The sequence below is a fragment of the Lithobates pipiens genome, unplaced genomic scaffold (genome assembly GCF_037356315.1).
Source record: "Lithobates pipiens isolate NorthernLeopardFrog02 unplaced genomic scaffold, aLitPip1_a1.2 Scaffold_16, whole genome shotgun sequence".
Taxonomy (NCBI): domain Eukaryota; kingdom Metazoa; phylum Chordata; class Amphibia; order Anura; family Ranidae; genus Lithobates; species Lithobates pipiens.
The window spans coordinates 582,321,227-582,335,047 of NW_027507748.1; the positions used below are offsets into that span (position 1 = coordinate 582,321,227).

General features: G+C 37.0%; 3 protein-coding genes and 1 long non-coding RNA gene across 25 annotated transcripts in view; 1 reads left to right on the forward strand and 3 right to left on the reverse strand.

The window, feature by feature from the left end:
* LOC143983756 (homeobox protein Hox-C4-like) overlaps window positions 1–13,821 on the reverse strand; it is a 185,855-nt gene that overhangs the window by 124,895 nt on the left and 47,139 nt on the right. Inside the window, exon 1 of one of the 20 annotated variants that reach the window (XR_013274668.1) lies at window positions 4,047–4,232. The exons of 18 other annotated variants lie outside the window; for them this stretch is intronic. The gene's annotated coding sequence lies outside the window, so the exon portion shown is untranslated. Of the gene's footprint in view, window positions 1–4,046; window positions 4,233–13,821 lie in introns of those variants that run through there. One more of the 20 variants, XR_013274660.1, reaches the window with a different exon arrangement.
* The window catches only part of LOC143983761 (uncharacterized), a 14,014-nt gene continuing 5,179 nt past the window's right edge, over window positions 4,987–13,821 (forward strand). Inside the window, exon 1 of one of the 2 annotated variants that reach the window (XR_013274674.1) lies at window positions 4,987–5,560. This is a non-coding gene — a long non-coding RNA (uncharacterized LOC143983761). The remainder of the gene's footprint in view (window positions 5,561–13,821) is intronic. The other variant, XR_013274675.1, reaches the window with a different exon arrangement.
* HOXC5 (homeobox C5) lies at window positions 6,161–8,646 on the reverse strand. Its single transcript, XM_077483812.1, has 2 exons — window positions 8,028–8,646; window positions 6,161–7,457 (listed from the first exon to the last, which is right to left on the reverse strand). The coding sequence occupies exons 1-2, from the start codon at window positions 8,509–8,511 to the stop codon at window positions 7,243–7,245; spliced, it is 699 nt and encodes a 232-aa protein (XP_077339938.1). The 5' UTR covers window positions 8,512–8,646; the 3' UTR covers window positions 6,161–7,242.
* The window catches only part of HOXC6 (homeobox C6), a 2,529-nt gene continuing 157 nt past the window's right edge, over window positions 11,450–13,821 (reverse strand). The window contains exons 1-2 of one of the 2 annotated variants that reach the window (XM_077483809.1): window positions 13,168–13,821; window positions 11,450–12,587 (exon numbers count right to left, since the gene is read on the reverse strand). The exon at window positions 13,168–13,821 is cut by the window's right edge and continues 157 nt beyond it. In XM_077483809.1, coding sequence (XP_077339935.1) covers window positions 12,259–12,587; window positions 13,168–13,567 — 729 coding nt within the window. In that variant the 5' untranslated portion in view covers window positions 13,568–13,821 and the 3' untranslated portion in view covers window positions 11,450–12,258. The remainder of the gene's footprint in view (window positions 12,588–13,167) is intronic. The other variant, XM_077483811.1, reaches the window with a different exon arrangement.

Below are 13,821 nucleotides of genomic sequence, written 5' to 3' on the forward strand. Positions count from 1 at the left end.
TTAAGCTTTTTTGCAGCTTTTTACATGCTTTTTTTTAAAGTGTATTACAGGCGTTTTACAGCTTCAGGCATTTTTGTTTAGCCAATAGAAAGCACTAGAGGGAGGGGAGGGAGAAGAAATTGAGAAATTTACAAGCGTTTTTCTGCTCAAGCCAGGCCTTTTGATTGAAGTCTATGGGGTCAAAAAAGCGTGTAGTCAGCCAAAAAGAAGCTTGCGTACTTTTGTGAGCTTCGAGCCTTTTGCTTCAGGGCGACAGAACGCTCATATGTGAACAGGGGCCGTTGAAATGAATGGGATTTGGCTTGTTGGGCATTTTGGAGCTTCAGAGCCGAGCGTTTTACAAGCTGAAAATCACTCAGGTGTGAATGGGGCCTAAGCAAATCAACCTCATTGCTTTCTATGTTTCATTCCTCACATATCATGTTCTTCTGTTTTGTGAGCTACCATTTAATAAATAGGATATAGTGTTTTAAATTAAAGCTAGATTACAATCAGGGAAGCCTATCACGTCTCAAACTAATCTCCTACCACTTCCATCAGCTCATTCCCGACAGTTATAACCTTCTGTACCACCTGCCCCACCCTTTTAGATTGTAAGCTCTTCTGAGCAGGGCCCTCTTAATCCTCTTGTATTTTATTGTATTGTAACTGTATTGTCTCCTTTTTATATTGTAAAGCGCTGCGTAAATTGCTAGCGCTATATAAATCCTGAATAATAATAATAATAATAATAATAATAAAATACTGAAAATGTATGTATGGATATGTACAACCACCCCAATGATAGGATAATATCGAGCTGCTTCCACAGGCAAAATTCAAGACAGGCAGCAATTTTTAAGCCAATGTGCATGGACCCTAATATATATATATATATATATATATATATATATATATATATATATATATAATGTTTCAGGTGTTTAGTCATTAAATGGAACTTAGGCCTGCATGAAGGACATGAAAAACTTTTTTAAGATTTATTATTTTCTTAAATAGGCCTATTAAAAATATAGTTCAGGTAGCAATGTTCAGTAGAGTGTAGTGGGGTGCCTAACTATACAGTTAAATCCTTCCCAAGCAATTCAATAGAAAACAAGAAATTAAGATACTATATACAAAAAATACCTTTAATTACAACATATAGGCAAAGGTTGATTGGGGTAAAGGGGTTAGCTGAGTTTTCCTCCATATGTTGCAATAAAGGGTCTTTTTTATACGCAGTTATTTTTTAGCAGAGTACAGGAACCTACTGAAACCAAACAGAATGAATTTTTTTTAAAGCAAAACTAACTCAAGGTGGATACTAACTGGCTGCAATGAGTATTGCACTTCACCCTTGTGCCCCTTGCACTGTTAGCATGGTTAACATATGTTCAACAAATGTGGCTGTGCTCACAGTATTCTGGTATTTGGGTATAGAAACCAACACATCACAACTATGAGCTGCCTTCAGTAGATGCTAGTGATTAGTAAATAGGTGTAGATCTGCGAATCCCTAGTGATGTTAGCTAGTCGGTTTGTTGTTGAAATTATTTCAAACCTGCACTGTTTGTACAACTGAGAATGTAGATTGCAGGGAATGATAAACACCCCTCCTAAGAAAAGTGTACTTCAGGAACACTTATTTACACGGATTATTATTTGAAAGCCAAGCGTCAGATTTGTGTCCAGGTCGCCTTGCCAATGCTGTAAGACTGCCAGTTTAGTTGAGTTCCAACTCCCCCCCCCCGACTTCATAATGTCCTTCTTCCTTGTCACTGAAGACATACACACCTACACTTCTATAGTGACAGCACTGGGAGGCCGAGCCATGTATCCACCACTCCTGGGCAAACAGGACCTGCTGATTTCATCCAAGCCACATCACTATGGATTGATATGAGTAAATCTATACAATCTGCTCCATTTCTGCTACTTGGGAAAGACTCATTTTCAGAAAAGAAAAAAATAAGTTTGCTTTGTGTGTGTTTTGTGTTTCCTTTTTCCCCATGCTGTTACATTGGATTCCTGAAAAGTCCTCCCTATTGTCTATGGCTACCGATATTGTGACTTAGCTTTGAAGTGTCTGAAATAAAATAGCATGCTTGGGAATCCTTTCCATTTGTCGAATTTATTTTGGTGTCTTGAAAATGAATACATTGTGAAAATGGCTGTTTCTATATGGCAACATCAATTCTTGGGAAATTAGTCCAATTAATTAAAACCGGCATGTCATTCCCTCTGGTCGGTGCTGGGTCCCTGATGCAAGTTGCAACTATATTACACTGGAGCAGTGTAGACATCAATGCTATACAACAAATGGAAGACTATCATCATAAATAATCTTGTCAACAAATGTATGTTTGGATGCGGCTTTTACACAGCTGGAAAAGTTACTAAACTAAAATTCAGGATGATTTCTAGGAAGAGATAAACAGCTAAGCAGATCTTCAGTTTTTAACTGTTTGCTTTTTTTTTCCACACACAAGACCCCATACACACTATTACATTTTCTGCAGATTTTTGTCTTCGGATTTACCAAAACCATGTAGTGCAAGGGCCTGCCTAATTGCATACGCAAGGGCCTGCCTAATTGCATACAAATGGAAAATTTTAAGGTTTGACCTCATATTATATGGTTTTGGTAAATCTGAAGACAAAAATCTGCAGAAAATCCAATAGTGTGTATGAGGTCTAAGGACTACAGGGGTGGAGAGTGCAAAATCTTAGGCAGCTGTGCATGTTAGCCAATCAGCTTCTTAAACTGGCCATACAATATACAATTTTCTTGTTCAATTTCCTTTACATTTACCTTCAACTATGTAGTGCAAGGGTCTGCCTGGCAGCATACAAATTGAAAGTGTTTAGGTTTGACCTCGTATTAAATGGTTTTGGTAAGTCTAAAGGAAAATTGTATAATGTTCAGCTTGTTCAATTAACCTTTGACAAAACAAAACCTGGAAGCTGATTGGTTTCTATGCAGAGCTGCACCATCTTTTGCACTTTCCAGTTTTAGTAAATAATTGTGCCTGCTAATCTATACAGAGTGTTTGTATGAAGTACAAATGTGAACATAAAAGTCAAATCCCCCAATAAATGGGAGATCTGCCTGGTTGTGTCTATCTATCTATCTATCTATCTATCTATCTATCTATCTATCTATCTATCTTTCTATATCAGCCCCATATATCCCAAGCATTCTGTAACACATCTGTGTGCTCTTTGTCTGTTCTATACACCCTTTGATGTACATTTGGCCTGAAACCATGCTGAAAATATCCAAAGTATTTACAACACTAGCTTCAAAAAGGAAAACCCGTTTGTTGAGCTCTGCACACAACTCTGAGCTCACCTGAAGGACTCCTAATGACTTTGGGGGAAGAAGGAGTTGAGTAGCTGTAACACATGGTAAGAGATCGTGACTAGATTGCATGAAACATTGGGCTCCTGGAATACTATTAACACAAGGCAGAAAATGACTTTTTTTATGGGTGCATGCATGCTCCTTTAAGTGGGATTTGGTGTAACCCCAGGGAGGTTGCTGTAAAAAGTTGTTGCCCAGGTCTTCTGCTGTCAATCACCCCCTTCACTCCGGGCAGGGAGAGCTATGAGCTCGCATGAGTTAAATGCACAGACATCCCATGATAAACGTTTGCAGACATTGCGTATGCACTTCTACTACCACTACCATTGACTTTCTTCAAGCCTACAAACTTTGACTACATGCTCCTCTATACATGTCAGTGTGGTTGAATTGAAGCTAAGTTACCTTGTAGGCACTCCCTTGTCTACTGCCTCGAGCACAGAACACCTACCAAGATTATATATGAATTCAAATCTTGGAACAAGCAACAAAAACAAACTAAAAATAATAAATCTATATATATGAGAGCAAGACCAACTGGACAAGCTAAGCTATACCTAAGACCAACTGGACGAGCTAAGCTATACCTGGGATCCACTAAATGAACGTTAGATTGACCTTACAGGAGAACTACTGTTGAACCCTAAAAATGCAAAATACTAATATAAAAAATAGTCACGATACGAATCGGAAACGTTACCTTAAATCTTATATAGTTCTAAGAGAAAGGCAAAGAGCTCCCTCCATTAGCCTGGGGTGGTTTTGGCTGGTGAACCCTCATTCTCAGCTTTCACAAGGCGACGTAATCCACACTAAACGCCTTGTCCCACTGTCCTAGCATTAAAGAGACCCAGCAGCTGCGATGGTGGACAGTTAAGATTATATATGATGTAAATACATTGTAGCTTTGTCAGCTCCCCCAAACCATAAAACTTACTTTAATGACATCACGTGCTCCAGAAGAACCATTCAGGGTCTTTCCTTATGGCCATCCACATAAATAACCTTTCAAAAAACTTTTAAACTACTAAATTCACATAGAATAGAAGCCAGAAGTATTTGCACTAATGTTCTCTCTAAAACTAAATGCAATGTCTCACAAAGACGTGGACGTATCATTTTATTAAGCCTTTGCCTAGGTAACCTTTCTTATATAGAGGTCACAGTTTTTACAGGAAAGGTAAGTGGCCTTTTTTCCCTTCCATTTTTAGGTTTTCTTTTCTGGAAGATGAGTCAGACATATAGGATAGACCGGTGGAATTGCGTTATTATTCAGCTGCAGCTGCCCACTGATGTCAGCTCTTTTGGCAAGTGTACCTGATCACATATTTAAGTAAGAATAATTTGGCTTGAATGTGTTGTCTAGGTGTTTTGGCTCAAAATGTTTGGATGGACATGGCCTAGCTGATATTTGCAAGTAGAGTGGGGAGTTGTAATCTTGGAGCCACATTCAGCTACAAAAGTTCCCTAGTTTGGAGCTTCAGGGGGTCTCCAAAATATGGTTCAGGTTATTTACCTTGACGTGTGGCTAGGTGTACGCTATTGACATTGTATAGAGTATGTCAAGGAGCCGAATTGTGTGTATTACTATTGTTTATAGGAGTCACGTCCTAAACTTACATTTTTGGAGGCTTGGATAAATGAAGAGTCTTGGGTATTGGGAAGATGACGTCACCACAATGACAGGGGACGTTGGGCAGATGAAGGTGGCACTCATATATCAAAACCATCAAGAAACCCAGCCTGACAAATAATCTATACCTGACAACGTTTTCAAAACCAAAACCACAGCAAAGCTAATTACAGGCAAACCATCAAATGTACACTATTATTTTCAACAATGTGTGATTAAAGTAAAAAAAAAAAAAAAAAGTTCAGCCCTAGGACTTATCTTCAAAGGGTTTTAAGCTTTCAATATCAGGAAGAACCTCTTTTGTCTTAACGTGTAAAGGAAGTGCCATAAAGTTTTATGGTGCTCAACTTATTCAAAGCATTTGTCCCTACTGTAAATAGTTCACTGGCCAGATTTACAGATAACAGAATCGGACCATCTTCTCCAGACTTTCTAAAGCAGTTCTTGGGGTAAAGAAATTCACACCAAGTCAACCAGTTTGACCATGTGTGGGTTATTTTTTTAGCTTTTTAGTCTTACTTCTAGAGACATCATACTGTCTTGAGTCAACCCATAAGAAGTTTCAGTACTGGAATAAACAGGTACGTCATTTATTTTAGACTATTTTTCAGTTGGCATATATTTATTCTTAGGTTTTTGGTTATATGTATATTTATGTAGCATTTGAGCTGGCCATACATTGTGCCATTTTCTTATTCACTTTCCTTTAAATTTACCTTCAACTATGCAGTACAAAGGCCTGCCTGATAGCATACAAATCGAAAGTGTTTGACCTTATACTATGTGGTTTTGGTAAATCTAAAGGAAAATTGAATAATGTATGGCCAGCCTTAAACATATTTGTTAGTGAAAAAATGAAGACTGCTGGGGTAATATATATATATATATATATATATATATATATATATATATATATATATATATATATATATATATATATGTATATATATATATATTTAGTGATACTGCAGGGCATAATTTCTTATATATACACATCAGTTAATTTGCAGTTAGGTTTTAAGAATTTTAAGTCTAGTTCCTTATTTTGATCCAAGATATCTTACTTTACAGATATTTTACATCTATGCTAATATATAAGGTTATCTTTATACACTACTAAATGTATTAACCTCTTTCACTAGCCATTAATATACAAGAAAAAACATAATTGTTACCACAGGTTCATCTGTTATATTACTTGCAGTTTATTCAATATGACAAAATATAAGATTCATGATTTTCACATATGAAACTGAAACCAATAAATATATGAGTTACATTATCGCATAAAACTGGCTAAAAATGATTATATTAAACAATGAAGTACAAATCGTTTTATACACTTCAGCATTATTAATGCAAAATAAAGAAAGAAAAAAATGTAAAAAAAACACAATAAATTACACATGAAAATAATTCTGGCGATTTGTTCCCTTCCAAAATGCCAAAAGAAGACAAACTAAATCCTGCACACATACACTGTATAACCAAGTATACCATGGTGTGTGGGCAAAGGGTAAGGATAGGTGGGCACACATTTGACCCAATGGGGGGGGGGGGGAACAAACACTACTATTAAAATGAGACATAAAAACAAATTCACGCTGTAGTGTGTGACACGTATGTTTTTTTTTTAAGACTATACAAGTGCATGGACACATCTTAGTGGATTTTACACACTCATGTGTGTATGTACAATACTATATAACAAATGGCAAAGTTTCAGCTTGAAACTTTATACTTTGTGTTTTTTTTCTATTGTTTATATTTTCCAAATCTAACTGGTTGCCAAAGATATGACCCCTATTATAATAAGCACAATATAATACAGCCACTCTTTGCCTGCCCTTTTCAGCCTAGTATCCCAATTAGCATTTTTTTTCCCAAAGAACTTTCCTTGACCCTGGACAGATTGCACAGTTAGTACAATGACGCCTGGGCTAGTAAACTATACAAGGAGCTGCCTAAACAGTTTTTTTTTTTTCCTCCACATTTTACACCTTGACATTAGCCAAAATAATAATGGATAAAATACAGATCTATACACTATTTTTTTTTGCTTTCAAAATATAGGGGTGGGGTGGTGGGGGGACCTGTCTTGTGTTAGAGGTGTTAATCAACTCAGATTCCCTGTAGTTATGTTACCTTCCCTTGATCCCATCCACCTCCCTTCACACAAAAGGCAAAAAAACAAAAAAAAGTTTCTTTAAGTAGATGTAGTAAAACTAAAGTTTAAATATCTAACTCCTTTGAGGTCGCCATTTTAAATGGAGTCTTTGGTTTTGACTTTACAATCCTTCTTCCACTTCATCCTTCGGTTTTGGAACCAGATCTTGATCTGCCTCTCGTTTAAACATAAGTTGTTGGCTATTTCAATGCGCCTGCGACGTGTCAGGTATCTGTTAAAATGGAATTCTTTCTCAAGTTCCAGGGTTTGATACCGAGTGTAGCTTGTCCGGGAACGCTTGCCATCAGTTTCTAAGGAGGAGAAGGCAGTAGGGGTATATACATTTAGCATAATAATAGTAATAACGCCTAAAAAATAAAATAATAATAAAAAAATAAAATAAAAGACATGATGCCTGCCTATGCAGGACCTAATACACACTAGTCTGCATGCATTTATATACATCCACATGCACATGTTTATTAGATTGTTTAGTACAGCATGAAGTTCAAATACTTAGGTCACCAACAAGCTGTTTTAAATCCTGCCTTTAATTGCAAAGTCTTAGCAAAATTAACTAAACAAGTTTATATTATTTTTTTTTTCCTGTAAAAAAATCATTTTTTTCCCTTCTCCCTAAAAATGGAATTATTGTCTTTTCTACACGTTTTGTTCCTATGATCCAATTATGCTGTCATAAATTTGGACGTCTATAGCCTGTAAGCCTTTTAGTGGACAGTTTTACGAGCAATTGATGCCTAAGTCGTAAAATTTACGACCTCGGGTTTTTTTTATTATTTGCCCCGTATGGCCTATAAAAACCAATGCAAAAAAAAAAAAAAAAAACCCCTATGAAACAAAAGCGAGAAGTGAAAGTTTACCATGGCTCATGTGCAGTTTGGTCATCCAGGGGTATATTTGGGGTGGTTGCTGCTGCTGCTGCGTCTGCTGTGGCTGTGCCTGTTGTGGTTGTTGCTGTCCTTGTGGAGTTGTTAGTACCGGCTCTGATTTGATGTTTTCAATCCCTTTAGATCTGTCCTCCAACGAAGTGTTCCCCGCTTTCTGATTGTAAATCCCAGGGCTGAGGGCACCTTGATCTCCTCTACCCAGTGTGTGCCCCGAAGTGCCCATGACATTACAGGAAGGCCGATCAGAGTTTGTAGTGGGGTTTGAAGGCATGTCCAGACCGTTTAGAGAGTTTGAAGAACCAGGAGATGGGAATGTAATGCTCAGATCCAACCCACTGTAGCAATACCTGGATGAAGGGACCTCGGATACAGATCCATAATTCCCATAACTTTGCATGGAATAGGCTGGAACATTTTGACTCTGCTTATAGAATGAATTGGCTACGTACGAGCTCATGGCTGATTATTATTATTATTATTGTTATTTTTTGCACCCTTTGATTAGGCTTGATTTGTGGCCCTTTGAAGTTCAGGGGTTTTGTTCTCTAAAGTGCAGAATTTATAGCTGGGGAATCCTCTTTCTTTATTCTATGTGCTCTGCCCAAATATGGGATGTTTAAATAGAATCACGTGACTCTGTTGGCCAGTCATAAATTTGGCTTGATGACCCCAGGAGGTTATTGATGGAAGCCTGTGAAACGTATCTGATATGTTGGCAGAAAAAACTAAAGGCCCCAAGTCGAAAAAGAAGACAATGAGGCCACAGCGTCACCTGGTGCCAGTAGGGTGGTAAAGCGCCTGCTAAATATGGCTGCATCGAGAGCCACCATTGGGGTGTGCTAGGTCAATGGGTGACAAACTAAACCTGGATTTTATAACAATATAACTATATCAATAATTTATTTACAACGCGGTTGACCACCCATTGAACAAGGGACCTAATGGTTGCAAATTTCCCCAAGGATCGGTTATTTTGCCTTACACAAACAAGCGGACATTTCGCTTTTTTTTCGCCTCTCCTTGATTTTGCGGAAAATCCACTTATGTATTTTTAAAATAACTTATATTTGCATTATAATTTCTTCCTCCATCTACATGGGCTGTTTTAGTGGATGTGTCCCTATGATATTTAACAAAGAGGACCCACCGGAAATTGAAGAATATTAAACTCCATTATTTAAAGTGAAAAAAGGGGATTTGCTCCATCTTATCATGGGGGGGGCTGTAGATCTACAATAATACTTCATATTTACACTAATCCCTTCTATACCTATTTACTAATTACAGACTGCATCTGATAAGGGGGAAAACATTTGTTTTAAAGAGATCTGTGTGTCTTTCTTTGTTCAGTCTGTTTTTTTGGTCTGCTGGTTGAAATGCAGATCCTTATCTAACAAAGCATCCCCTAAACATACGTGTGCAATAAATATTTGTGCTTTTGATCACTGGAGAGAAAGTTCAGGTCTCTGGTTCTCTGTTGCGCTTGAATGATCACAAAAGTCCATAAAACTCACTTTTATTTGGTGGAAAAAAAAAATTCAACGTGTAGTGTCTGGCTTACATACTTCACTTTCCTCACTAGAAATACATGCAAATGTCATGGAGATGGGAGGGTGATTTTTTTTTATTATTTTTTTTCTGGAGGTACAGATCAAACTATTCTCCATAGATATTATATTTATTTCAAGGTGAAAAGTTCAGCTGGCGCAGAATTGGATTATCTGTGATGGCTGCAGAGCCTAAATTTAATATAGCAGAAGAGAGTGGAATTAACCTAATACCCCCAAGGATTGGTATAGGAATATATTGGCTTAGTGGATTTCACTTACATGTATATTTATATATACTAATTACACATACTTCTCTTATTACTATAGGCTAGATCAGAAAAGTATGGGGTTTAGAGCTTCACTTACATGTATATTTATATATATTATTTACATGTACCTCTCTTTCTACTATAGGTTAGATCTAAACAGTATTGGGTACAGTCTTATTTATATGTATATTAATATATAATAAGTACACATACTTTTCTTTTTACTGTAGTCCAGGTGTGAAAAGTATGGGGCTTTAGAGCTTCACTTACATGTATATTTATATATCTATATATTATTTACATGTACCTTTCTATATACTGTAGACTAGATCTGAACAGTATTGGGCACATAGCTTTATTTACATGTATATATCATACATAAAAATGACACGTACTTTTCTTTTTACTATAGGCTAGATCTGAAAAGTATGGGGCTTAGAGTGTCACTTACATGTATATTTATATATATTATTTACATGTAATTTTCTTTTTACTGTAGTCTAGATCTGAACAGTATTGGGTACAGAGTTTAATTTACATGTATATTTAAATTTATTAATTACACATATTTTTCTTTTTACTATAGGCTATATCTGAAAAGTATGGGGTTTACAGTTTCATATATATGTATATTTATGTGTATATTATTTACATGTACATTTCTTTGTGCTATAGGCTAAATTTGAACAGTATTGGGTACAGTGTTTCATATATATATATATATATATATATATATATATATATGAATTACACATACTCTTCTTATTACTATAGGCTAGATCTGGAAAGTATTATGTACAGTGTTCCATTTACATATTATTTGCGTGCACTTTTCTTTTTGCTATAGGCTAGACCTGTAAAGTATTTATATATATTTATTAGGGGAGCCTTTCTTTTATATCATAGGATAGATCTGAAAAAATATTAGGTATAGAGTTTATTTTTTCCCCCTCACCTTTTTTCTGCCTATAAGTTAGGTATCACTAGGTTTTTGTAAATTGTTTTTTTTTTTTTTTGTATGTATGATTATGATAGATTGCAATACATGCAGCTACATAGTTATCAGATAGGCTTTGATTCTAAAGATTTTTACATTTACATGGGTGGTTTAAGGTGACAGTATCTCAAGGCTGTTATGAGTCAATGGGACTACATATATTCTACATTATGCCTTGCATATTAGTGGTTTCTGCAGCTATATGATGTGTGTACATGTACACAGTGGGGGAAAAAAAGGCACTGGTGGATTGTGGTCACCTTTGATGAGTCGCATAGGGTCCAGAATGACCTGCTCCTTGAAATCCATGATCCCAAGTCCCTATGAAAGGCTTGTGTTTGCTGGGGGGCGCATGTTTAAAGGCAGACAATGCACGTGTTTCGGAAGTTAGCATGAATGCAGCATAATATATCTTTATTGTAGTATGGAATAGAGGCACAAAGGCTCTGATAGAGAAGGGTGAGCCTTTTCTGATCACTGAGAATGACATGCTACACAAAGCCTTGTCTCTGCTGACATTGTGCACCCTAAAAAGAACAGGATGAGTCTATTTCCAGGCAATGAAAACGTACGACCATGTAAAAATAATATCAATTTTATTAAATACTCAACAGTTTGTCCATAGGACGTGATCTTTATACATAGTCAGTGGAACACGAGAAAGTAACCATTATTCTACAGCTAGGAAACTTCATTTTACGAGCTAATATTGAACATTGCAGTGCTGACATAAATATAAATACTGACACCACGGGCACAATGAAAAATAAGAGTCACAAGGTAACTGTCACAGTATGGAATATGGAAGATCATCCAAAGAATCGTTTTGAATACAGTCAAGCTAGTTTTTGGGGGAGAAGAGGGGGGCTGGGGGGTGGATGGCATATTTTAAGTGTCCATGGGAAAAGGGATCATGATAGTTTTTTTTTTTGGGGAGGTTATGAATTTCTTCACATTGGAAGTGTGCAAGCTCCATCCCAAACACACACATATACAGGCAACGTCTGTCACTGGATTAGTCTCCCTTTGTTCGCAGGCAATGTTTGTTTACAAGGAAATGTGTGACTTTGGAATACTGTCTTTTGTTCTAAAAAGTTTGAGGACAACATGACACAGAGACTCAAAGCCAAAGAAATTAAAGGGTGGACGTAGGCTGGCCAAAAGCTTCTTTTTTTTTTTTGTTGCAGATCGTCTATTCCCTCAATGGATTCATAGATAGATATATATATAGAGTCCACAAGTGGCTGTATAAAAAAAGATGGGAAGATATATATTTTCTCTATTTCTATATTTGTTTCCGATAATGCAGCCCATCCAGATGAATTCTGCCAGCTGAAGTGGGGGGGTGGAGGGATAGTAGTAGGGAGTAGAGGGATTGCTGGTAGTGTTCACTCTTTGGGCTGCTCCTCTGTGTCTTCTCCCTTCTCCTCTTTCCCCCCGGTCAGGCTGTCAGCATTACCCCCAGTGCCCCCAGTCAGGGTGGAGGTGAGGTTGCTCTCCTTTTTCCACTTCATCCTCCTGTTCTGGAACCAGATTTTGATCTGACGCTCTGTTAAGCAAAGTGCATTGGCGATTTCAATCCTCCTGCGTCGGGTCAGATAACGGTTGAAGTGAAATTCCTTCTCCAGCTCCAAGGTTTGATAACGGGAGTAGATCTGGCGACCTCGCCTTCTGTCCGTTCCATAGCCCACCCCTAGGGATTCAGACACAAGACAAACTGAGAATAATTAGTGAGAAACCCTTGAGAATACCTGCACCCCCAGTCTGTACCACCACCCACCCACCCACACATCTATAACCCACTTGCATGCACTACCCTCATAGCTCTAACCATTAATAAGTTCTCTAAGCCAACATTACAAAAAAAAGTTACTTTTTTTTGTTTTAATTGTAAATATTTAAATGCACATGAGATAACATAACAACAAGTTTAACATTAAATTAATAAAAAATAAAAATAAAAAAAAACAGTAAGATATTTTTATTTATTTTTATTTAACTTTTTACCCCCCCCTTCCTAAAAAAATAAATAAAAAAAAATACTAAAAAACAAACCTCGTTGAACTTTATTACATATATTTGAAACTCTCAACGTCTTTTAATTAGAAAGCACATAACAAGCCATATTTGCTTGCAACAACTTAACAAATAAAAGGCCTATAACAGCAACTGTGAAAGGAACTACTTTATGGCTTTTATGAGGCCATAAAAAAAGGAACTGAGCCTGTTCTGCTAGGGAGATGATCGTAAAGATCGTTCAGTTTATTTAATTTATATCTTCAAGCTGTAAAACTTACCACTATGGGAGTTCATGCGCTGCATCCAAGGATAGATCTGTATGCTAGTTTTCTGTTCCTGGACATTGGTTCTGTTTTGGTCACTGTTAAAATCCTGTGCAATTGAAGTCTGTGTATTGTGTCCCATAGAATTCTGCCTGCAGCTAGTAAGCATGTCCTTTTCCTGGTAAAATGCATTAGATCCATACTCATAGGGGCCCCGGCTGGAGCTGAAAACAACATTATCTTGCGGTGTGTAAAATGGTGAAGAGTAGATCCTATTTTGAGCAACCGCTGCTCCATAAGTGGAAAAATGCCTAACAGGGTCATAGGCAGTTGAATTAAGGGCCACATTTGGTATAACTTCTTGGCCACTAGCTAAATGGCAGGATAAAGAGGGGTTCGTGAAATAGGAATTCATATCTTCTCCTTTACCTGCCTGTAAGATTTCTTTAATATTTATTTCTGTCTCCAGTTTGTAGTCTGAACTAGATTGTTATAGGGACGGCTCCACTCCAGGACAGACAAAATGACAAAGTCAGCTGACCTGCCTGGAGCCAATAGGAGGCGAGATGTCAAGAGAGGAAAAAATTGGTTTTGCTTGTGTTGATTCCCTAGCTGAAAGTATACATTCAAAGTAAGTCTTAGAATTAGAAATATAAAATTAGTTGGGGA